Source organism: Heteronotia binoei, chromosome 10, assembly GCF_032191835.1.
Source record: "Heteronotia binoei isolate CCM8104 ecotype False Entrance Well chromosome 10, APGP_CSIRO_Hbin_v1, whole genome shotgun sequence".
Lineage (NCBI taxonomy): Eukaryota > Metazoa > Chordata > Lepidosauria > Squamata > Gekkonidae > Heteronotia > Heteronotia binoei.
Window position 1 is genome coordinate 80,608,719 of NC_083232.1, and position 26,636 is coordinate 80,635,354.

At 45.1% G+C, this 26,636-nt stretch overlaps 1 protein-coding gene across 1 annotated transcript in view; it reads right to left on the minus strand.

Annotated features, from left to right (window-relative positions):
- LOC132577939 (engulfment and cell motility protein 1-like) overlaps positions 1-26,636 on the minus strand; it is a 262,139-nt gene that overhangs the window by 177,097 nt on the left and 58,406 nt on the right. Inside the window, exon 5 of the mRNA XM_060247729.1 lies at positions 11,751-11,920. Within this exon, the coding sequence (XP_060103712.1) occupies positions 11,751-11,920 (170 nt within the window). The remainder of the gene's footprint in view (positions 1-11,750; positions 11,921-26,636) is intronic.

Here is a 26,636-nt window from a genome sequence, read left to right on the forward strand (position 1 = left end):
TGGGGGAACTGGACGCAATGGGGAAAAACACACTGCAGGAGAGGATTTGAAGGCCTCTAAGACATTCCTGAGCAAGAGCACTTAGAGCAGGTAAGGAGAGCTCTGGAAGCCCTTCCCCATACCCAGCAAGCCCTCCTGTTCCCAATTCTCTGACTTCATTAGAAGGATACATTGGCTGCAATGAGGAACATGCAGCAGCAGAACAGGTGAAAAGGAGGGGAGCTGAAGAAGCCCTCATGAGTTAGAACCCCCTTCCTGATCTACAGCCGGTGGTTTTGCCAGAACTCACCCTCAAACCTCCCACTCCAGAGCTGAGCTCTTAAAAGAGCAGGCAAGCTGCCCACTTGGTGAGGAATTAGACTGATGGAGGGGGCCTGAGTGCAGAATGTAACATATAAACACATTGAAAGACATAAAACAATCTGCGACTTTAATACTCTACTACCCCCCCACACACACACTTTTCGCAAAAAATACAAGCAGCCCAAACTCTGACTGAAGATGCTCCCTGGAGCTGACCCTCCCTCATCATAACATTTAGGGAAACAGTGAATTTGAACTGATCCTGCTAGTCAGCAAAGTTGCCTTGAGGTGAACTGGACTGGGCAGACCTTCAGAAATAACATCCTCCAGAATGAATTGGTGAAGTCATAATATTTGCCTTTTAGGGATTATGATGGATGGCGGACGCACCAAATTAGCGAGCCAGAAGCATCTCAATAATTCATGGTGGTTTTGCAAGAAAATTAACGACTATGTAACTAGAGTAGTATAAACAACCAGCCACAGCATCCCTACCCCCACATTAATGCTAACAGGAGAAGAAAGTCTGAGAGGGAAGGGTAATATGTTCAAGAATAATAGCAAAGGAACACTCGCTTAGACGTTCATCTACCGCAATTTGCTCACTGTTTGGCCTCAAAGAGACTCTGGATTACATCTCTGGCTTTCTTCCAAAAGGACAGCAGCTCCGTTTGGAATTCCCCAAGCCACAAAGGCTTAATATCTGCTGAACGTGCACTCTCATCTCTGCCAAGAGTCACTTCCAGCGGAGACAAATTTTGCCCAACTCTGATGAGATTGTTCTGGCAAAACTTCTGGTTGTAGATCATGAAGGCCCCTGCCTTTCAAGTTCAGTTAGGATGATTGGGTGTGTGTGTGTGTGTGTGTGTGTGTGTGTGTGTGTGGAAGGACAGAGGACAATTGTCTGAGGTTCAAGGCTGTGCATATTTTATAAGGAAAAATATTAATCCTGCCCCAAGGAAACATCATATCCTCTCGGTGGATTAAACCTGAATAGATACAGTATGCTGAATTAATCTGTTTTGCTTGCATGATTTGGGATTTCCTTTAGCATGAGATATTTTGACAAGAATCGAACAAAGTGGCAGAGAGCTACAAGGGGATTGGCAGAGGAGCAGGTAGATGGGAGGCAGTTTTACAGACCTGAATAGGGAAGGGGGGCGGCTTCATGAAGAGACAGGGTGCTCAGCCACATACACATGATCAAATATCCTTATCAGATCACACATGAACACAAGCAGCCTTATCAGGGCTTTTTGGATAGAAAAAGCCCAGCAGGGACTCATTTGCATATTAGGCCACACCCCTGACACCACCATTGTTTCACAAGGGCTTTTTTGATACAAAAAGTCCAGCAAGAATTTCAAATTAGACCACACCCCTTGAAAACCAAGCCATCCAGAACTGCATTCCTGCTCAAAAAAAATGTCCTGGGCCTTATAATGAATCAAACCATTGGCCCATCAGAGCCAGCACTGTCTACCCAAACTGGAAGCAGCTCTCCAGGGTTTCCCGCAGAAGTCTTTCACCTGCCACTTGACCCCTTCTAACTGGAGATGCCAGGGACTGAACCCAAACCTTCTGCATGCAAAGCCACTGCTCTACCAATAAGCCCCACCTCACCCACTGCCAATATTAAAAGGGGAAAGGAGCTATTTAGCTGAATGGCACTTGTACAAGGAGCTTAATTTAAGATCATGAGCAAAAAGGTAGTAAGCAGATAAATTGCTCCCTGGAAGATGAGAGGTGTTCTCCTTCCTGCAACTGCTCAATATATTAAGAACTTCAGTGGGCAGATAGAAGCATGTTAGTGACAGCAAGAATAAGAAAGCTGGGTCTATGATACGCATCCTGATGAGAATAAGGCCCAACTGCTCAGCAGGATAACTCTAGTTGAAGATGCAACATATATATCCACCCTTTCTCTGCATGATTCCCAGCTGGCCATGTATTACTCCTCCAGTGCAATTCAGCAGAGATGAAAGAAATCTGGATCCAGCAGTGCAAACAGAGTTAACCTCTTTTAAGCCGGTGGACTTTAACAAGCTTAAAAGGGTGTAATTCTGCTTAGAATTGTGTTGACAATCCCTATATGGTACAAATCAGGCCTTGGGTGCTTCTCAGTAGCAGACAAAATTGCATCTACCCACATTCTACATGGCTTTTGACCATAAGGGTCTATGATCTCTTGCATAATTTTTAAAGGGTGATCAAAGGAGACCCCACTCCCCATTCCTTTTTCACCAGCAGAAATGCTTGGTGGACTCAACTCATTGGGTGCATTGAAATGTACACAATGCATTTTGGCTGAAATCTTGCACTGCGGCTGAAATCCACCCCTTCCCAAATGAATCAGAATGATTGGGATGCAACCACCACCGGCGCAAGCTGCATAGATGCACCAGCTAAGTCATCTAAACCTGATATGCTTAAGGATGACTTTTCCTGTTTCCAAAGACAACAGAGAGTAGCTGGACTCTGAAAGGCAAATCATGTTTTCGCTGTAACCATCACAACTACAGGCGATGGAAGCTGACAGTGCTCAGCTGAAATCAATGTCAACACATATTTTATCTTCAGAATGGCAGTGCACCAGATAACTTGGATTTTTTAAAGGCAGTTTGGCCCTGGTATATGGAAAACATTTATCTGGACAAGGCCTCAGATTCAGCAGGAGCTCACAGGAGTACAGCTCCTGAACCTTTCTGAAGGTCCCACCTCTTCCTTCCCACCTTGCCCATTGAATAGTAGGTGCAGTTGCACAGCAATCCCTGGATGAGCTCCATCATCTATTTTTCTACAAAATGACTCCTGGTCATGATCTGGACCTCTCCTTCTAGCAAGATGATAAATGGAGTGTGCCCAGTCTTCAGGATTCACCAAAAGCAGGGGCAGCCTGGCCATTTTACTGGGAAATTTCCAGTGGGCCACTGCTTTGGGAGACTGCTAAAAACCTGCAAAAAACACAGCAAAGCCCCAGTAGCTCCATAAGCGCGGCAAAGAACACTCATCTCTGACCTGGCCAGCAAAGCCTATAATGGGATCACAGCTTAACCAGCAGCAGAGTAAGACAAAGCATCAGGTAAACCAATGCCCACAGGACCAGCAAGATTAGACTAGAAAGACCAATCCACCTGAATAGCCCAGGCTAGCTCAACCTTCTCAGATCCTGAAAGCTAAACAGGGTCAGCCCTGGTGAGTATTTGGATGGGAGACCAACCAAGGAATACTGGGGTGTGATGCAGAGGCAAGCAATGACAAACCACCTCTGAACACCTCTTGCTTTGAAAACCCTATGGGTTTGCTGTAAGTCAGCTGTGACTTGATGGCAACAAAAACTTCTTTTAAAAAAACCTTGCCCCAAAGGCAAAAATTTACATGTTCATTCATATATCATGTACTCTCTGAGATAGACAGAGAGAGCCAGTTTGGTGTAGTGGTTAAGTGTGCGGACTCTTATCTGGGAGAACCGGGTTTGATTCCCCACTCCTCCACTTGCACCTGCTAGCATGGCCTTGGGTCAGCCATAGCTCTGTCAGAGGTTGTCCTTGAAAGGGCAGCTGCTGTGAGAGCCCTCTCCAGCCCCACCCACCTCACAGGGTGTCTGTTGTGGGGGAGGAAAGTAAAGGAGATTGTGAGCCGCTCTGAGACGCTTCGGAGTGGAGGGTGGGAAATAAATCCAATATCTTCTTCTTCAGATTGCTTACCTATAACTAGATCTTTGAGTGGTCATCTGTGCATTCACACTCATGGGATAAAGCTCCTACGCCGATCCCTGAATTGGTACCTAAAAACCAGGGATTTTTTCATGCTTGGCACCAGCGGGCATGCGCATGCTTGCCGGCGCCAGCACGAGGATCCCGCCAGTTCCTTCCTGACTGCTGGAAGCCATTACTGGAGGGAGACCGTCAGTAGTGGGGAAGGAGGGCGGGTAGTATGAATGCACAGATGACCACTCAAAGATCTACAGTTACAGGTAAGCAACCTGTCTATCTTCTTCGTGGTCTCTGTGCTTCACACTCATGGGAGATTAGCAAGCAAGCAAGACATATCTGGAGGCGGGAAAACTGTCAACCAGAAGAAACAGCTTGCAGCACCGCAGCTCCCAGATGAGTCCTCTGCTGAGCATGCACATCCAGAGTGTAGTGCTTCATGAAATCATGCGGAGAGGACCAGGTGGCAGCCTTGCAAACGTCCGTCAGGGAAACACCTTTCAGGAATGCCACTGACATCGACATCGCTCTTGTAGAGTGACCGCGAATGGGCCCAGGCAATGGCTTCTTTGCCATCAAATAACACAGTTTAATAGTCTCAGTGAGCCACTTCGAAAGCCGCTGAGACGAGATTCTGGAACCCAACTTAGGAGCAGCATAAGAAACAAAAAGATGCTGGTGCTTACGAAAACTCTTGGAGCGACTCAAATAAAACAATAAGGCACGCTTAACATCTAGAGCAAGCCACCTACGTTCCTCATCCGAGGAAGGTGTAGGATAAAACGTGGGCAACCAAACTTCTAACTTAAGGTGAAACTGAGAAACCACCTTGGGGAGAAAAGAAATATCAGGAGCTAATGACACTCCAGACTCCTGAAAAACTAGATATGGGTAGTCACAATGCATATCCATGAGCTCCCCTGCACGGCGTGCTGATATGATGGCTACCAAAAAAGCAGTCTTCCAAGATAGAAGCTGTAACGAACATGTGGCTATTGGCTCGAAAGGACGCCAAATCAGCCTGCCCAGCATTAAAGTCAAATCCCACAACTGTGGGGGGTGATCTCGATGGAGGATGAAGCCTAAGCAAACCCTTCAAAAACCTCTTAGAATGAGGGTGTGCAAAAACTGAATGCCCCTCAACTGGCTCATGGAACGCAGATATTGCTGCCAAATAAACTTTAACGGATGAAAAAGCAAGGCCAGCATCCACCAGAGATAACAAAAATTAAAAAATCACCAATAGTCCCACCTGTTGGGGTGAGACTGCAGGATCAACTAAAAACTGAAGAAATTTCCACCACTTCCTATCATAGGAAGCACGGGTAGACAACTTCCTGCTGTTCAGGAAGACGTGTTGGACTCTGCTGGAGAACTCACAGGGTCGATGAACCACGCTGTCAGCTTCAGGTGAGGCACATTGTGATGGAATACATGACCGTCCTGAGCTGACAGAAGGTCCGGTTCCTCCGGAAACTGGTAGAAGACCCCCCTCGCCAGTTGGAGCAAGATCGGGAACCAGTTCTGCCGAGGCCACCACAGTGTCACCAGGATGCAGCATGGTCTCTCTCTTGCGATCTTTCTGACAACTCTTGTCAGCAGTGGCAGAGGTGGGAACAGATATAGGAACAAACCTTCCCACGGGAACAACAGACCGTCTCCCAACGACTCTGGATCCATGCCCCCTCTGGAACAAAACAGAGGACACTTCCGGTTTCTGGCTCTGGCAAACACATCCACCTGAGGGTACCCCCAGAGCTGAAACACAGGTTGAAGGAAGCGCCACTGTATCTCCCACTCGTGCAGGAAAGCTGCATCCCTGCTCAGTGAGTCTGCATGCAGATTGAGCACCCCTGGGAGGTGCGCAGCCTTCACGAAGATGTCGTGCTCCAGGCACTCCGACCACAGTTCCAGTGCCAGCGCACAGAGCCGTCGAGAAACTGTCCCGCCCTGCCTGTTGATATAACACAGGGCAGTTGTATTGTCTGTTAGCAGAGCAACAACCTTCCCCACCACTATGGGGCGAAAGTACCGAAGAGCAAAGTGAACTGCCAGCAGTTCCAGGTAATTTATATGACAGTGAGTCAATTGGGAAGGCCAAGGGCCCCCCCCACACAGAGAGCCCATGTGAGCCCCACATCCCACAAAGACACATCTGTTGTGATCGTCACTGTTGTTGCAGGTAGGTGGAAGGGAGCTCCCTGACAAATGTTGTCCTTTGATTTCCACCACTGCAGTGTTTGGAGTGTCACAGGTAGAATTACAAACCTCTTCTGAGGTGAGTCTCTTAATGGTCGAAACTGTCAAAGAAACCATAGTTTTAGGCCTCTCATCCTCAATTTCGCAAAGAGCAGCATGCTTGTAATCGCCGCCATCAGCCCCAGCATCTGCTGCAGCTGCTGTGCCGTGCCCCACTTTCGACTATGTAAAAGCTTGACAAGATTGATTATGTCCATCGCTCTCTGCTGAGGCAGAAAGGTGCTGTTCTGGGGAAAACTTTTGATATGGCTTCTTGGACCAGGGTTTATGCCACTGTTTTGGTTTAGCAGCTCTGGAAGAAGCCGGGACACCCAGTTTCCTTGAGGTCTTTATGCTCTTATCCATTTCCTGAAGAGCATTGTCCGTGGTCGAGCTGAAGAGGCCTTCGCCCTCGAAGGACAGATCTTCAACCAAGGCCCTGGTGTCTTGCTGGAGGGCCGTTGACCTGAGCTAGGAGTGGTGGTGGAGGCAGACAGCAGATGTGATGGTTTTTGCTGAGACGTCCACCATATGCTTTGCTGCAGCCAGTTGTTGCGTGGCTACAGCAAAGCCTTCCTTCTGCAGCTCTTTGCAGTAGACCTCTTCTCCTCGCTTAGGGAAGACAGGAGGGGGGATGAGTTGTTCCCACACCGAGTATTTGTATCTAGCCATGCATGCAGCATAGTTAGATACCTTAACCTCCAGCACTCCAGCTGAATAAAACTTCCTTCCCACATTATCCAGCTTCTTTCCCTCCTTGTCCGGTGGGGAGGAGTGCATCTTGCGAGCCTTTGATGAGGAGGATATGACCACCGGGTTTGGATTTGGGTGAGTGAAAAGGAATTCGGCACCAGCCTCTTGGACGCGGCACATGTGGTCCAGTCTCCGGGATGACACAGGTGTAGAAGCTGGCTTTGCCCAGGCCTCCTTCACCGCCTGTAGGATGACTTTCATAACAGGCAAAGCAACCGCTGTCAATGTATCCCGCTGCATGATGTTGAATACGGTATCGTTTACGGTGGGTTGCGGTTGTGTCACCAGGAGGGAGAGGGAAAGTGCCATCCTCTTCACCAGGTCCCCATACGACTTTAGATCCTCCGATGGTGAAATGGGAAGATCCTCAGCTGTATGCGATACTGGCGAAGACTCCAAAGCCCTGTCCGGCTCGTCGGTACCGACCTCAGAATTTGACAATGAGGATACCCTCGTTATCAAGTGTTCAGAAAGCACCGGCGTGGAAGCTCTCACAGGTGACCAAATCGACACCGACGACCGAACCTGGACCTCTTCCACCGTCACACCACATCTCTCAGGCGGGATGGACACCGATGCCGACGGGCAACACCGAGAGTGCTGCGAAATTCTCGACATGTGAGACCCCTCGGACTGTTGGTCCCAATCGACGAATTCACAAGGAGGGTACCATTGGTACGATGGGTATGGATAAGTGTAGGGAGAAGGCCACTGGCGCTGATCCCACAGTGGAAGTGGTGGGAAACGACGAGCTACGGTGGTTGGCTCGAGCTCTCTATGTCCCCTTGCCTGATCCAGCAGTACTGCCGGCTCCATCGGTGCCGACACTTTTACCTCTGAGACAGAGCCACTGTCACTCCGACGCCGCGACCCGGAAAAATGGGAACGTTGAATCAAGTCTATCTTGTGCTCCGATGCCGACAGACACAACTGCTGTGAAGCACTGCCTCTCAACACCGAAGGGCTACGATGCGGAGACGCCAAGATCTTTCTAGGTGGAGCAGCCGGCGTCGATGTTGAAGCATCCTGAGAAGGGGAAGGGACAATCTCTTCTTCCACTTCTCCTTGGATTTCACCTTCTTCGATAAGGATGATTGGGTCTCTGAGTAATCCCGACGCTTCTTAGCTGGGGTGTCCACTGACCCTTCGGATGGTCGTTTTGTGGAACGCCTGCACTCGACCAGCATCTCGGTCCTAATCGGCGATGTATCGGCCAATGTGACCGTCGGGGCCGCGGCTTCTCCCATCGGTACTGACGGACCCGATGCCATCTTCTGAGGACGAAGTGCCGATTCCACCAATGCAGCCGAAAGTCTCACCGCACGATTCTTGCGCATCTGTTTCGAAAAACTCAGGCAGTGCAAGCAAGAATCAACGTGATGTCCCTCGCCCAAACACAGGAGACAAAGGGAGTGGCTGTCAGGAGAGGCAATCTTCTTTCCACAGGAACAGCACCACTTAAAAAAAACCCAACACCTTTCCATAGACGCCAAGAAAAAACCCACGCAGCAATAACTCTGAGGGGAAAAAAGGGGGAAGAACAGGGCCCCGAAGGGCAAAGTCCAACATTTTTTTAACAACACTATCTAAACAACTAACTAACTACACTAAGAAAACAACAAACGGGCTATATACAACAAGAAGAAATAATCCGAAGATTACTTTACTGACTGGGGACACGAAAGGAGATCCTCTCAGCACAGCAGTCAGAAAGGAACTGGCAGGATCCTCGTGCTGGCGAGCATGCCCGCTGGTGCTAAGCGCAAAAAAATCCCGGGCTTTTTAGGTACCAATTTGGGGATCGGTGCAGGGCTCTATCCCATGAGTGTGAAGCACAGAGACAACGAAGAAGATCCCTGGAAATTTCCCTGCCTCCTGAGATACTAATATAACATGAATTCACATCATATCAATACAGGCTGGAATAATCCACTCTCCCTTGTTTGCTGAGTATTTTAGCTGGTCTTGTAAGTCAACATGTGGACAAGTGAGAGTGAAGCCCCTGCATTTAAGCAGACCATGGTATTTGCAAACAGGATGAGTGAAGCCCCTGCATTTAAGCAGGCCAAAATATTTGCACACAGGATAGTATGCAGGGACCAAGAACCTAACAAATTATTTTGCTCAAACTCATTCTGCATGACCATTGCCTCCACCCTTTTCTCCTCCTGTTGTCTTCCCCAAAATGTAGTTCCTAAGCTCCTAAATAGAGGGACCTATCCTCTCCCCTTCATGAAGCTATAATGTAGAAATAGCAACAGCTTAAGGCTAACGTAAGTCTATTAGACCTTTTATTTTCTTAAACTACCACTACAGAAGAGCAAAGAAAGAAACTTTTTATCTTGATACAGCCCATGTCAGCCAAGGCTTCAGTTTGTACATTGAATGCCAGCACTATAAATAAAACAGCAAACACATCAGTCTTTCCCTTCCTTGATACTGCTTTAGCCTTAACCTGATAACAAGTTAAATAAATTAGTAAAAACTAGATTACTACTGAAATAACACAACAGTCCTAAACAGACTTATGCTCAGTGGACTCAGAAGGATGTAATTTTCATTAAGACTGCACTGATAACCGTCAGTTTACACAGTTTAATCATTCTCGGCTTTCATTTAAAAATTAAAGTCTCTAGCCCTTTGTATTAAGGAGAGACACCTTTCCTCATACCTTGGCAATAAAAAGGGCTAGAGACTTACTTTAAAAAAAAAGGAAAGCTGGAAATTCAGAGAGATTAGTAGCACTACAGCCAGGGGTTGAATTCTAGCAGGAGCTCCTTTGCATATTATAGCCAATCCTCCAACAGCTTACAAAAAAGAGCCTTGTAAGGTCTTGGTGGATTGGCTACATCAGGGGTGTGTGGCCTAATATGAAAAGGAGCTCCTGCTAGAATCCCACCCCTGACTACAACCAATTGTTGTAATGCTGTAGCCATCTAGCTGTTTCTGAATCCTGATTCTCCAGTGGTGGTAGGAGGACAATGGCAGCCACAGAAGGTTGACAAGAAACCGTGGAAGAAATTGTTGTGTGCTCCCTCCAAGCCTACCGTATTAGCAGCAGCAACGATAGCTGCACAGAGAATCATCTCCAGGTAGAAGCAGCCCCATGCTTAAAAATCCAAAGTTGGTACTTTTCACCTTAGCTAAGGTATCATTAAAAATGATATACTTTGCTTTTTATCATGTCTGGCAACAAATGAAACACTATTTATATTGTCAGACCCTTGCATACAAATCAAACGGGGGGGGGGGGAGCATTTGCTTATGAATCCAGTCTAAGAGAAGCGCAATGTCATAATTAAATTCTAGTTGACAGAGTAATGGATTCAGGAGAATAAATGCTCTGCACACATTACAATCAATCTCTTGGCACAAGAAAGAGCCACATATAAAATATAATCAGCCCTCCAGCCTCAGAAGCTTTAAGCACCTCCCTATATTTTTACCTTTCAACATTCAACCAGCTCCTATTTAAAGGATAAAAGGAAGTGTCCAATCGATCCAAACCTTTCCTAACAGTTGCTCTCATTCTGAGACCAGGCACATACAGCAGCACTGAACATACAATTTATGCTTATAGTTTATCAATCATTAGTGGGCCATATGCTACCCCTCTGCACGGCTAAGTGTAGATCCCTTGTCCAGCACAAGGAGACTTTCTCCAGAAGAAGAGTCTCTTATAGTAGGCAAAGGCTCTTTCAGACAAACCAAGGCCCCACACCTAGCTAAGATTGGCAGGACACAAGAGTTTTTTTCAGGGAAACCCAACTTGGCTGGGTTCTGAAGTTACTGTTTCTATTTTCTTCCCCTACCTTTCTGTAGACGGTGTTCTAAAAGGCTGGACAAGGAAAATTTACTGTGGCTAACAAAACCAATTAATTTCTTTCTTGTACTTTCCTTTCAGCTTTAAAGTGGTCTCTCATTTCTCAAATTTCCTTTCAGCTTTAAAGTGGTCTCAAAATTTCCAGATTTCTACATAAGCCCCAATATTTAACACCTCCAGCAAGCATCACATTCCCTTCGAGAACCCAGCTGCCATGGGAGACTGGTGCTAAAATGAGAAGCTTGTACTAAAGCAGTGAAATCCTGATGCAGTTCTCATGGCACGGCCAGTCTAAAACTAACTCTTGTTCCACTTTGGTAGACAATACAAAAAGCTTGGAAACACAGACTCAACCTGTCTCCATCCATGTCTGCTTTCTTGATTAAACCAGAAATTGAAAAAAGTCTGCAAGGTTACCCAGGTATGACTAGCATGTCCCGCATTTCTTATGTCTTAAAATACAATAGTATCAGTCATTGATGATGACTCGATTTCTGTATTTGAGAGACTGGTCCTTAAGAGATGTGGAGACCTTGGAATTGAACAAAGGCAAGATTAAGTTTAATCTCTCTAGGACCGAGATGGATGTTCTAAGAGCTTTGTCTAGTGATACATCTATTAAGATACAATGAGCAATATACCACCACATTTGTCTTCAGTACTTAAGAACTGGTAGGGGGAGGTCGATTGATGTTAAAATTCCAAAAACAAAATAATGGTTATAAACCCTCTTTACGCAGAGAATCTATTTCTCTTCACCTCAGCACATGTGGAAGTCCTCCATTTGTTCAACGGCTTGTGCATAAACCACACATTGTGAATTCTGTCATTAATTGGGTTTAAATGATCAGCAAATGCAATTTCGCCTGCCCTCTCTTAGTAAGTGACTTAAAATAGTCAAATTAGATGAAAGTACTTACTCAGTGCCACTTTCCACCATCTGTGTAAGTAGTGAAATACCATCTAGATTTATAAATTCTTGGGCAAATGTTACATCGCGTGAATAGCCAGCTAAGTCTTTCAGTGCCTCCAGCTTGGCATCCATACTAGAAGACTGGATCCTCTCGTGGAGCTGCAGGGCATTTTGGGCCTCACCAGAGACAACACAGCAGAAAAAGAGGAGAGAACAAGAGAAAAAACACCTTAAAGATCTTAATTTCAGGGGCTGTCAGAGAGTAAACTTGTTTGATGAAAAAGCAAATAGACACACTTTATAGAATATCAAATGGTCAATAGACAACTTAAAAGAAGAAACATTTCATTAAATGAAATATATAATGCACAAACTTTGCAGAGCCTGAAGGGTTCCTGATGTGTATTCTATAATGTTACCCCATCTTCACCTTCCAGCTTCAGCTCAAACTGTCCTCTCCCTTGGCCATAGGGTTGCCAGCCTCTGGGTGGTAGCTAGAGATCTCCTGGGATTACAACTGATCTCCAGGCAAGAGCTCAGTTCCCCTGGAGAAAATGGCTGTTCTAGAAGGTGGAGTCTATGGCCTTATACCCCTGAGAAGTCTCTTCCCTTCCCAAACCCCACCCTTCCCAGGCTCCACCCTCAACATTTCCAGGTATTTCCCAGCCCAGAGCTGGCAACCCTACTTGGCCCAGATGTCAGAAGAAACAAAGGCGGTCAGAATGTCATGAATCTGCTGCTAAGAGCTTGCAGACTTCTGCTCCACTCCTCTAAAAAGGCAAAGGTAGTCCCCTGTGCAAGCACCAGTCATTTTTGACTCTGGGGTAATGTCACATCATGACGTTTTCACGGCAGACTTTTTACGGGGTGGTTTGCCATTGCCTTCCCCAGTCATCTACACTTTCCCCCCAGCAAGCTGGGTACTCATTTTACCAACCTCAGAAGGATGGAAGACTGAGTCAACCTTGAGCTGGCTACCTGAACCCAGCTTCCACTGGGATCAAACTCAGGTCGTGAAGAGAGAGCTCAGACTGCAGTACTGCAGCTTTACCACTCTGCGCCACAGGGCTCTGTTTCACTTCTCTACCCAGTCTTCATCACTGTGGGGAGGAGGGACATTATTTATTCGCAGGGATCAGACTGGGAGGTGGTGCCCATGCTGCTTCTCACATGGCAAAGTCAGGTGGTGTTGTGCACCTTCTTGCCAGGACCATTAGAGGGAATAACATCCTGCCCTTTCTACCCTGCATATTAGAGTGCCCATGAGATCTTGTGTTAGCTGAGAAGCTAGTGGGGAGACAATGACTTAATGCAAGTGGCCACTGTGGTCTTTTTCCTGCTTGCGCAAGAACTCAATGGCAAGCAAAAGATCTGCACTGGATCCAACACAGTGTGTTTTATGTTGTTGAATCTGTGAAATAAGATTAGGCTTTACAGCAAAGTATCACATTTCAATTCTATTCCTATTCAGGGGTGGCCAACAGTAGCGCTCCAGATGCTTTTTGCCTACAACTCCCATCAGCCCCAGCCATTGGTCATGCTGACTGGGGCTGATGGGAGTTGTAGGCAAAAAAAGCATCTGGAGAGCTACTGTTGGCCACCCCTGCATACATAAATTTCTGTCCCTTGGGGGAACAAAGTGTTTTTTCCTAGTTTAAAAAAATCAGAATTTTAAAATCTCCACTCAGTACACAAATAAAGTACCCCACACTCTGTAGGCACAAGCATGTTTAACCCAAGTTAGGATAATTCTGCTAAGAATCTGCTGGAGATCAATGTTGAAAGAATCCAATCCATTTGTTTAAGTAGCATCTCTTTAGTCAAGAAGAGCACTGAGATCAGAAGAGAACCAACTGCTTGGCTACAATTCCAAGGCAGTTGGAGGAGGAGAAATGGATGGAGCAAAGAATAGTGGTGAAGATCCCAGGCGGCTGATAACTAAAGGAAAGTGACAGATGGGTAAGGGTTCCTTTAACAACATTCTGTAAACAGAAAATCAAGGATAAAAAAGTCACAAGAGAAACTCATCCCAACGTAGGTTACATGAAGTTCAGATCAGGAGCCAAGGAGCCAAGGTTCTACCATAGTCATGGAGAGATGTCAAGGTGTGTTCCATAAATTTGACTGCCCATGGAGGCATCTTCCTCTGGTGCAAGCAGCTTTCAATTTTTGCAAGATAACTCGCAACCAAAAGATTCTTTTCACCAGAGGAAACCACCATAACCCTGCACAGTGCTACACAATCTGTATCCACTTTGGGCTGTCTCGGGATTCCTCCATAAAGCCCTCATATTGCACTATCTTTAAATTAGGATTCTAGATCATGCAAATAAATAAGCACAATGAAGTAGCTATCAAGGTGGTTTAAGGCAAGAAGTAGTCCATTCAATTTTCATCTCAGAAAGGGACCCCTAAACAAGCAACTCACCTTCATACCGCTACCTGTAAGATAAGAATGACTTCTATTACAATCTTGTTGTCAAGAACCAGCCCTGGAATAGTGGTATTGGATTATGCAGAGACCCAGGGTCAAAACTCACTGGGTTACCTTGAGTCAGACCTTGACCTATGCTGCTTGGTGATTGAGAGGATAAGATAGAGGAAAGAGGAACCATGTATGTCTGAGCACCATAGAAGAAGGGCGGCTCAAAGATATATTACTAATATGATGTGTATTAAGTGCTTCAAACACTTCAGAGAAAACAACCATTTAAAAAATTGTAACTGTGGACAGTTGGTTACTCAAGCTTTCATAATGTTGCTATGATTTCCCAAAATATGTGAGAAAATTCACATGACCCTCGATGCTCTCCAAGTGGTGGTATCTCATTTACAAACGACTTTCCGGAATTAGCGTGGTAAGGCTCTACAAAACAGAACCAACAAGGACAGAACAGATGTATCGTGATTACAGATGGAACAAATATTTCTCTCTGACAAACACACTGTTAAGCTGCCTCATGTGGCAACTGGCCAGGGGTTACATTGCTTGCCGTCACGACAGAGAGAGGGAAACTTTGCTACACGTGGTATAGAGCCTTCACTGATCTCAGCTCCTGTTGCCATAGCGTCTGATGTGCATTTTCATGGAACGCAGTCTCTCTATCATCATGGCATTAGAAATTACACCTACAGGACATGTGCTACAAGCAGTTTCCAAGGAGCTCTTAGGCATTTATGATCTAGGCTAGCAAGCAGGACAGCAGAGAACACAGCTCATTAGAACACGATGAGGTTGACTTCCAAGACGCTCTTCCTCATATAAAGAATCATCCACATGGAAACATTTGTCTTATTTTTTTAAGGATTAGGAATTGTGAAAAAGAATGCTGATTTGAAAAGAATTTACTATGAACCACATGCCAGTCCTGAAAATGATACAAGGAGGAGCCACGAGGGAAAATGTGCACAAAGTTCTCTCTCAGTGGCTCCAATAAGGCACGCCTGATTTGGACTGACTTTGCTGCCCTGCATAGATGGCAAAATGAAAAGTCAAGGCCAAACTGCATTTGTCTGGGGTGCCAACAACTTGTATTTGGGAGAGACAGGCACATGTGCTCTCATTAACACACTGGGCTTCTATACACTGAGCTTCCTGTGTTCCATAAAATCAAGGCTGCATTCAGATGAGTAAACTAAAGTAGCTCAAATTTGGCATCGTCTCAAACCACGGTTGTTGTTTCAAATCAGCAATCTTTGATCTCTGCTCTGAAAACAAGTGAAAGAGTGAAGCACTCTGACTTGTTCCCTGGTAAATATGATTCATTAGCACAGGTGTTTTTCGGTGAAATGCTCCTCCATCCAGGAATGAGGGTTTTTCTTTAAATCCTCTTACTGAGATTTAGGTAAAAGTAGCTGTCCAACAGATGATGGACAAATGAGCTTTCTACATATGCACCTTTGTACAATATCCAGTTGGTTGCAAGAGGGACACCAACATTCATTAGAGTCAGAAGGACAAATCATCAAAGGTATACAGATCTACAGCTACTGTTCACAGAATGGTCCTCTGTGCAGATTCAGGCTAGAGACCACTTTTAGAACTTTCTAGAAGACAAGGTGCTCTCTCCTTCCCCTTGGTAGTCTTCCTGCCTGACCTGATGAGTGAAGTACTCATTTCATTAGTTCTCCACACTGCTCTGAGATAACCAGAAAAGAGCACGTTCCAGAGAGCAGGCTAGGATGGAACATGTATTTGCACAGAAGACCACTTGACGTACAACTGTTACAGGTAAGCACAAGCTTGTTTGCATTGTTGTGGTTTCTATGCAGTCTCCATTAGGAGAAAGAAGAGTTGGTTGTTATACCCTTTTCTCTACCTTAAGAGTCTCAAAGCAGCTTACAATCTCCTTCCCTTCCTCTCCCCACAAGCACCTTGTGAAGTAGCTGGGGCTGAGGGAGTTCTGAGAGGACTGTGACTGGCCCAAAGTCACCCAGCAGGCTTCATGTGGAGGAGTGAGCCATCAAAAACCCTCCCAGCAGACCACCAGGTAACTTTTTGATACTGGTGTCCTTTCTAAAAACCCAATGATCTGTTGAAAGCAGATTCATGTAAATTTATTACAAGTCCAAGTCTGAACAATTAGACATATGTTTTGCAACACTGCACTGATTGAATTACTAAGACATAAACTTCTGATGTGATGTTGTGGAAATACAAACATTGTTGAGCAATGGCACAAGTGTAGCTTTCATAAATCTTTGCAGTCCTCTTTTGATATATTTTTTTCATTAAAACAAGCCCTTTTTTTTAAGCCTTGACTTGGAAATTTTTACTTTCAGTAACAATGTCATACGTGCAATGGGAGCTGGCGATTGAAGTGAGGCTAGAACTGGTTTTCTAAGGTAACAGGAAAGCTATTCTCTCAGCAAAAGCAGCAGCAACCATGTAAAATCATCCCCCCCTTGTTTAAATAATCTGGTCTATGGTGTTTATTTGATTTAATCCATTTTACCTTGCCTTTATTCCCTCACCTCCATTTTATCTTCACAACAACCCTGTGAGGTAGGCTAGGCTGAGAAAGTATGACAGGCCCAAGGTCACCCAGTGAGCTTTCATGGTGCTAATGGGGATTTGAACCTGAGGTCTCCCAGATACTAGTCTGACACCCTTTTTGTGATTACCTACTTTTATTCTTGTTTGGGTTAAGAGAAAAAAAAATGTCAGATGCTCTCCACTGAATTAGATCCATTTTAAATCAAACACCAGCTACTGCTATTACCAAGGAAACATTCAACATAACAATAGCAAAAACATGAAGAAACAGCATCAGTGATCTCTAAAGTTGTATTTTAGAGTTTAACTTTGGATGTATTTTAAAGGGAAGACATAGCAGCGCCTTCATTGCTGAGAGATTTATTAGCCCTCTGCCTTTCCATTATCCAAGCACCTTCACTTGCTCTAAAGCACATCTACACCACGAAGGCAAGAGAGAGTGTGGATTTTCTATATTCATAAATTACAGATGATGCTCTTAACAATACATCTATCAAGATGATTCTCTAGAAGATTTGTGAAATATATGTTCTAAAGAAGTAGCAGAGGATATTGGGGGAATGTCAGAGCAAACTCTTTTGAAATAAGTCCCCCCACCCCTCAATTTTTAAATGTTGAAAACAAACCACTTCAGAGTTTATTATTTGCAGTTGTTCTTGTGATTGACATCAGCACTGGCACCAGGTCTTGATTACCACGTTGATTAGCTCCTGGTGTTGCTCATAGGTTTGTTGGAGGGCTGCTTCGCTGACAGCTGCCTGATCGCACTTTGCTAGGAGCTCGTCATATGCCTCACTAAGGCTGTGATTGCACACACTAAATAATGCACTTTCAATCAACTTTAAATGCACTTTTCTACTGGATTTTACTGTGAACTGGCAAAATCCAGTTGGAAAGTGCGCTGAAAGTGGATTGAAAGTGCATGATTTAGTGTGTGTGATCACAGCCTAAGTAGCTTCCATTTTAATGCGGCCGGGGTTGCAGTGAGCGATATAACCGCAGAGGCGGTGCCATGGTCGGATCACTTCGCCCTTAAGGCCCATGTAGATATGCCCCCCCAAACCTGTTTAGGCGAGGAGCCTATTATGGCTCCCCGCGGAGCCAAATGGACCCGCAACGGTTCCAAATGGCCCTGCGGGACTCCTGGCCCCCTGGCGATTCGCTCGATGGTCTGGTTGAGACCTGGAATAGCCGGCTCTCTAGGGCCATCGAGGAGATCGCACCTCGACGCCCTCTGCGACCTCGGACTAGGCTGGCCCCGTGGTATACCCCGGAATTACGCCAGCTGAAACAAGGTCTTAGACGGCTAGAGAGGCAATGGCGGCGTACCCGTGACGAAGTGACTAGAACATCTTATAGGAAGTTTATGAAGTCCTATGAGATGGCAATCAAGACCGCAAAGAAAACATACTTTGCGGCTAAGATTGCATCTGCAAATTCACGCCCGGCTCAATTATTTAGAATAATTCGGAATCTTACTACATTTCCACAGGGCAACTCAAAGGCTAAGGAATTGGAGATAGGCTGTGAGGCTTTTGCGAAATTTTTTGCAGATAAGGTCCAATCACTCCACCACGACTGCCCTGCCAATTTAGATGCAGTAAGTGAACTTGAGGCCCAATGCGTGTCTTCTGATTTAACCCTGGATTGCTTCGTCCCACTCAGCCTGGAGGAAGTCGACAGAATACTTGGCACTGCACGATCCACAACTTGCGATCTGGACCCATGTCCCTCCTGGCTAATTAAGGAACTAAGGTGTCCTATACGGGACATCGTAAATCGATCCCTTTCAGAGGGTATTTTTCCAACACCCCTGAAAGAAGCAGTGGTCCGCCCTCTCCTGAAAAAAGTTACATCAGACCCGGCCGAATTGGCACACTACCGACCGGTCTCAAATTTGCCCTTTTTGGGCAAAATTATTGAGAGGGCTGTGGCGTTGCAGGTACAGGATTTTTTGGAGGACGCTTCCACCCTGGACCCATGCCAGTCCGGCTTCCGCCCGGGCCATGGGACGGAAACAGTCTTGGTCGCCCTCATGGATGACCTCCGGCGGCAACTGGATCGAGGCGGCTCGGCAGTATTGCTGCTGCTGGACCTGTCGGCTGCGTTCAATATGGTCGATCATCGGCTGCTGACCCGCCGCCTCGCCGACGCAGGAATTCGGGGGCTAGCCTTACAGTGGCTCTCCTCCTTCCTTGAAGGTCGGGGACAAAGGGTGGCAATTGGGGGGGAGCTGTCTCAGAGACACCCACTTTATTGTGGGGTGCCTCAGGGGGCAGTTCTCTCCCCGATGTTGTTTAACATCTACATGCGCCCCCTTGCCCAGATTGCACGGAGGTATGGGCTTGGTTGTCATCAGTATGCTGATGATACCCAGCTCTATCTATTGATGGACGGCCGGACTGGCGATGTCCCTATAAATCTGGACCGGGCGTTACAAGCCGTGGCTGACTGGCTCAGGCTGAGTGGGCTGAAGTTGAATCCGGCGAAGACTGAGGTCCTTTGCGTGGGCCGGGGCGGACCAGGAGGGGAGATCACCCTACCGGCTTTTGACGGTGCGCCACTGATACCAGTGCGCAGGGTCAAGAGCCTGGGAGTGCTACTGGAATCCTCTTTATCAATGGAGGCCCAGATAGCCGCCACGGCTAGATCTGCCTTCTTCCATCTTACGAGGGCGAGGCAGTTGGCTCCCTTCTTGGAATGCAGCGACCTAGCAACTGTGATCCACGCAACGGTCACCTCGAGACTAGACTACTGCAATGCCCTCTACATGGGGCTGCCCTTATGCCGAACACGGAAACTTCAGGTAGTGCAGAACGCGGCGGCCAGGCTGCTGCTGGGACTACCTCGGTGGGAACACGTGCAGCCTGGGCTGCGGGACCTGCATTGGCTGCCGGTTGTGTACCGTGTTCGCTATAAGGTGCTGGTTATCACCTTTAAAGCCCTATATGGCCGAGGACCTGCCTACCTTAGGGACCGCCTCCCCCCATATGTTCCCCAGAGAGCATTGAGATCTAGCTCCCAAAACCTCTTAAAAATCCCTAGGCCAAGAGAGGCTAGACTGAAGACAACCAGGGAGCAAGCCTTTTCAGCAATGGCCCCTCGATGGTGGAATCAACTTCCAGAGATGGTGCGAGCCCTGCGGGACTTGAACCAGTTCCACAGGGCTTGCAAAACCTCTCTGTTGCAGCTTGCTTTTGGGACAGAACCTGGCTAAACGGATCTGTAGCCATCCAGCCATCTTGTGTATGATTATGATCTATAGCACTTTATGGCACCGTTTTATCTATTTAATTAACTATGTAACTGAATTGTAATTGAATTGTAATTTAAAATTGTTTGTTTTACATTGTATTTATTTATATCACGGTGTTCCGTGTCTGTGAGCCGCCCTGAGCCCGCCACCGGCGGGGGAGGGCGGGATATAAAAATAAATTTATCTTATCTTATCTTAATAAACTTTTTCAACTGCCTGTTGTGGTGGTTCATCTCCTCATCCTCATCTGGGTTCATCTCCTCATCCATTTTTGTTAGACATCTTGAGAGGTGGCAGCTGATCCTCCCCAGATGTTGCTGGCAGTTGAATGTTTGTAACCTCCCACAGAGGGTGGAGTTATATATAAAATCCGACACTCTTAACCACTACACCACAGTAGAGAGAACATCCACATCCATATTTCTCTCCAAAACTGGGGAAAGGAGCTTTAAATCCCACTCAAATACCATACTACCTCACAAAGATAACACTTTTCAGATATCCCGTGGGGAAGACCTGTGACTACAGTGTTCCATTCTGATCTGTTTCACATTCAGGAGCACCATCAGAGAAAGACAAATGCCGAAGAGGGTTTAAAACACAGTATTAATTTATGATTACCTCAGTTTGAACTGCAACAGCCTTACAAAGTGTGCTTGGATCGGGGTGGAATTCTAGCAGGAGCTCCTTTGCATATTAAGCCACACACCCCTGATGTAGCCAATCTTCCAAGAGCTTATTTGTAAGCTCTTGGAGGATTGGCTTCATCAGGGGTGTGTGGCCTAATATGCAAAGGAGCTCCTGCTAGAATTCCAATCCTGACTTGGATAATGAACAATTAGTTTTTCAATACAAGATCAACAGAAACAATTTCACAATGACTGCTTAAGACATTTTGAAGTGTGTTTATGTGTGTGTGTGTGGGGGGGAGACTTTGTCTAAGGAACAAATACAAAGGTGATGGACAGAGACTTTGTGCTATTAGCTAATAGGGCCTCATTTTTACCTTCATGGACTATTGTTTCCAGAAAGGCTTACTTTTATGTACATTTCCAAAACAATACAGTAAAATAACACATTTCATAGTGTTTTGACAGCTGAATAATACAAACAAGCAAGCAGTCATTGACCAGACACACACTCACAAACACACACAGAGGAATCTGTAACATATTTCCAAGCTTTCAGCAGACACAATTTTTTCCTGTCAAGAAAAAGGTAGTAGGTGCACAAAATAGAGAGCTTTTTCTCATTTCAAGAAATAATTCTTCAAAGAATATAAAACTGTGTTCCTCAAGGATGCTTACCATCATCTGAAAACATTGTTCCCCACCATTTACCACTCTCATAAGTCATGATTTTCAATGGTTGGGATCTAGCAATAAGTGAATGGAAAGAAACATGTACCTGCCACAGCTCTGTTCACACAAGCACAAGGGCTGCAGCAACACCAAGCACTTCAGTATAGCACTTACTGTGCACATGGAGCAACGGGACGTACAGCAGATAGTTCTGTGTGATTTCATTTGTTTCTTCTGAAAATGTGTCAGAAAAAACATCTTGTGCTATGTCTTCTGCACATGAAAAAGACAGTGGGGATACAATTACTCCACACAGACATCCGTAAGGTGTAATATTTGCGCTTCTATTTGCACAAGGTCTCTTGTGCACCCAATATCTGGGAAAGTGCAATTTTTGGATTTTTTTTTAAAATCAATCTCTCAAAAAACAAAAACAAAACTCAACTAATTTGAAGAACTGAATATTTTTGCCTCTGGTTCCAGAGCATACGAGGGAAATGCTAAAAAGAGGATTTGGGGGGGGGGGGGTCATCAGAACTGTTGACAGGGATAAAAAATCTAGTCTCAAGCAAAATAAGAGAAGTGATGCCAGAGTTCTATGGTTCTCTGGGTAAAGAACTCATCTAGCACTTGAGAGTAGGCATGGACATGAATCAAAGCACAAACTGCGATTTGTGCTAAATATGGCGAATTCATGGTTTGTCACATATCGGTTCAGCAAATGGTGCCCCACACAAAATAAAAATGAAATGGCTTGTTTTGGGGGCAGTTTGTCTGTGCCGTTATTGGCGGGGGATCCTCCTCATGTGCCGCAATGTGCCTGTGGTGTGATCACATCACCAGGAAGTGACATTATCACACTGGGCACATCGCCAGGGGACAATCTATCACTTGGGGAAAACTCTACGGTTACCATAGAGTTTTCCCCCCAAGTGATAGAGCATCCCCCCGATGACATGCCTGGCACAATAATGTTACTTCCAGGTGATGTCATTGCACCGGCCATGTCACAGCATGCCTGCACTTTCTAGTCCTCTTGGGGGTCATTCCACACCTTTCTGAACTGAACAAACCAAGAATCGTTCAGGGAATCAAACATAAAACAAAATGAACCCCCCAAATTGGGTAACCCAACGAACCACAAAATGAAATGAACCACCGTTTTCACATTCCGCGCCCATCCCAACTTGTGAGTCACAACACTGGCTGGGATGAGTACCCTTTTGCAATTCTGATTACATAAGTATGCATTGTTCCCAAGTATTAGACTTGTTAGTTAATTCCTCACTCCTTAGATGTAAGAAATATAAACCCACAGCAGTTCTAATTCTATTTGAAATTACAAGAAACAGAAGAGACAGACTGTGGCTGAAGGTGCAAACAGTATTTTAGAAGGACTAAAGCTGCAGACAGTACTTTCCCCCACTAGCGGGCTAACTCACAGTAATCAGTGCCCTCCTTCACTGCAAGAATGAACACTGTGCCACGGTGCAATCCAAAACTGGCAGGGAATTTTTTGATGGTGATGGTGGCAATTATGTAGTATAAATACCAAAAGTCGTTTTTTTGTAAAATAAATTTGATCACAATTATACTTTCCATGCTGTATAATTGGATGATCTGAAATGATTGTCACATTCTGCCAGCATTACTGCCTACAGAATTATTGGAAAATATTGTTTTGTAGCTCATTTTTATTTTGTTACACATACATTTCAATGCACACAGGGGAACATGGGAGATGTTTCCTGAAACTCCTGTTTACCAGTTCACATGCTGGTATCCATGGGTCTATTTACAGATGTCTTGCAGAGACATCAAAAGGACTGCGCGTTTCTTACAACGTTTGGCGTTTGTTCTTCCAGTTGCAGTATTCTTTCAGAAAACTAATTACACATTACTCTGTATACTGGGCATAAGAGAATAGGTATGAAAATGGAAGCATTGGTTGTATGCATGACAACCAGGGATCATTTTGTAGAAAAAGAGGTGCCGAAGCTCATTAGAGCAACTCATTGGCATACACCACACACCCCTGACATCACCAGAAGCATCCACCTAAAAATGCTTTACTCTCATCCAGTGTAAGCCGAGTTAGTGTGAGTTAGTGTAAGCCGAGTTAGTCCAAGTAACTCACAAAGTAGCATTTTTGCTCACAAGACTCCACAGCTTAGAGGGAACATTGCTTCTATCATACTTTTGAAAGTACTTTCACCTACGTGGCCACAGTGACATGATGATTTCCATCTGTCTGATTTATGTTTTGGTTATTTTCCCATTTTTTTGTGGGGAAAAATATTAGAAAGTTTGTCAAATCTTAAAGTTCAGCAATATTCTCACAGGGGGGTTGAGCAGTGGAGCCTAGAAGCAAGTATTTTTGCGGGGGGGGGGGGCGGGGTAAGAAAAAGCACAATAAAATTTAGAGGTTCTGGAGCCCTACTCCCATGAGCTCCTGCCCAAAATTAGCCCTGATGACAAACAAGAGGTTTTTTTGTACACAAGTGCCTATTAGGACCACCCTTGCTGGCAGCAAACACAACAGGAAGACAATTGGGCAACATGGTTGTGCAGAATTCTATGTACTGATCCAGACAATATTGTTCTCTACACAGCTGGTTAGATATCTATCTCTTGTTCTGTATTTTTATACACAATTGTGCAATGTGACACATACAGATGTGAACAAGCTTATGCACAATGAAAGATTCACTCACAGCTCCACCACAATATTGGTTACAAATAAAAAAGCCAAATACACAAGCAGACTGTAATGCTGGGAATGCACTTAACAAAAATAAAGCTACATTTGCTAGACAAAAGGAAGAAAGTGCACTATCAACAGCAGACACAAAGCAAATTTCTGGTACATTATTCCAAATGGGGTGGCAGAATAGGCCTATTTGTGAGTTACATTCTGAGGCAGATTCTTGATAGAAGTTGCACAACCACATAGGAGAAACATATTCCACATAGAAGCCATCATGCCTGCCTCTTGTTCACCATCACTTACCAAAAAAACCAAACAAACAGCAACTTGTCAAGGCTGTTAACCTGAACGACAGGTCCAATTCACAGAGACTAATTCATAACAGAACTTCAAACAGAATTAAATTAAGTTCCTGAAATGTGCTCTGCATGGAGACTGCCCTTGAAAAGTGCTCAGAAACTTCAGCTGGTACAGAAAGCTGCCACCAGGATGTTAACTAGGGTGGATCGTAGGAGTTATATTCCAGTCTGGGGCTCATCTTCATTGGCTCCCAGTATGTTTCCAGGTCCAATTCAGGGTGTTAATGTTGGCCTTTAAAGCCCTATAGAGTCTGAGGTCAGCCTCACTTAAGGACCACCTACCTCCCATACAAAATGACAAGACCACTATGGTCATCTTCTAAGGTCATACTTCAGCTGCTCCCATCTTCTGAGGTCAGGCAGGTGGCAACCTGAGAGAAGACTTTTTAGACAGGGTGCCAAGACTGTGGAACACCGTTATAGGGGATGTTTGTCCTTCCCCTTCTATCATTGACTTCTACCAGTGGGTGAATATTTTGTTTCATCTAGCATTGCCTCGATAACCCCTCCTCCCTGCTCTCAGTTGATGTCTCTCTCTTCATATTTGTGTGTACATGTGCTTATGTGCTTCAGTTCTCTTTTTTCCTGTTTTATGATGTGTCTTTATATTATTCTGTTTTTAGCTGTTACATTGTTTTAGTTGGTGGCCCTGAGTGGAGCTGAAACGCAGGATAATAATAAAATAGAGAAAGCAGCCAGGTCTTTGCAGGAAAAACCACTGATATATATCAGGAAATGTCAGAGCATGTTTTGCATTGAGAAGGCTCCAGGTGCTATTACTAATATCTCCAGATGAACGGAACCACGGTACCTGGGAAAGATCTCCCCATGAGACCTTGAAGAGACATTCCCAGTTGAAATTCACCAAACTGTCCTACACAGACCAATGGCCTGGCCTGACTCTTTATGTGGCATCTTTGTATGTTCATATCGTAAGAGGTAACTAATCAGCTGCAACAGGGTTACTCTGGATAGCTTACAGTTTGAAACCCCATGACATCAGGCCAGCATCCAAATGTTTAGATAATGTATCCCTCTGCCAATGATCTATTCTTAAATGCACTGAGCAAAGAAAAAGCACACCAGTACTTTCACCCTACTGCCTAATGGGATGTGTCATTCTGGTCCACGGCTTTTGCTCCCTAAGCAAAGCCTCCAAATGTGAACAAAACAGATTTCAGAGGCACCAGTGTCATTCCAACCTTTCTTTTACCATTTATTCCTGCATCACATATTTAATCTAGCCTGCTTTTGTAGGGCACTTGGAGTTTGTGCCTTCCTTCTGGCAGCCAGGTATGCTATCTGTAAAATCTGAAAGGGTGGCAAGAGGCGGTTAAAGGGTACCAGGGTGTGCTCTCTTCCTTATCTGTGGCAACGCCTCTGAGAGGCATTCCTCCTTTCTTTTTTGTTAATAAGCTGTTTTGACCAGAGGTCTTAAACATAAAAGATAATAAAGACAGAATAAAATATTACAATATTCATCTACAATGTTCAAAAGAAGCATTAACGAATTCAAACCATATTGATAGCACCCCCAAAAAATTGCTATTGCCAAAACTTTTGGCAAAAGGTCCAGTTATTAATGGTATCTGCAAAGAGAAAAGAGATCACCCAGGATATGACAGAAAGCTGGTATTTGAGTACAGTCCACTGATCACAAAATAACATGTGGTGCTCTACTGCATGAGACTCAGAACAGCAAAAACTATCCAAAAATGGGGTTTTAAGCAAAGCACCCCCTCAGTTCTGCAAAATATTCACTCTATGACATCAAAACACACCTGTAACTAAGGAGCATAAGGAAATTTACACACAAAAGGAGGATTGGAGAGCAGAAAATTTCTATTGCAGAAACAATGTAAACCTGCTGCACATGACAGTGTACTCACATGGTCCAAAACGGTTACCCTCTTTTTGATTGTCCTCAGCAGTTCCTGATAGCCTGTATTCTTAACCATAAGAAGGGAAAGGCCAAAGAACTAGACTCTATTAGCCACAGACTTCTCCTAACCACTGCTGGAATTATCTTCCTTCAACAGGAGTCCTCACCCACTGGGCCATGAGAGAAGAGCCTTCTCTTAAATTAAAAGCATCAATCCAGGCTCTAGTTATCAATGAACACTGTACAGACTCTACTTTTTGTGCAGTTTCTGCAACACACCTAGGTACCCCTGCTATCCAGTTGAAGGAACTGAAGTAGTGGACCATCTATGGACTCAAAGCAATAATCCAAACACCTATCCAAAACATGTAAAGAAAGGAAGAAATAAATAA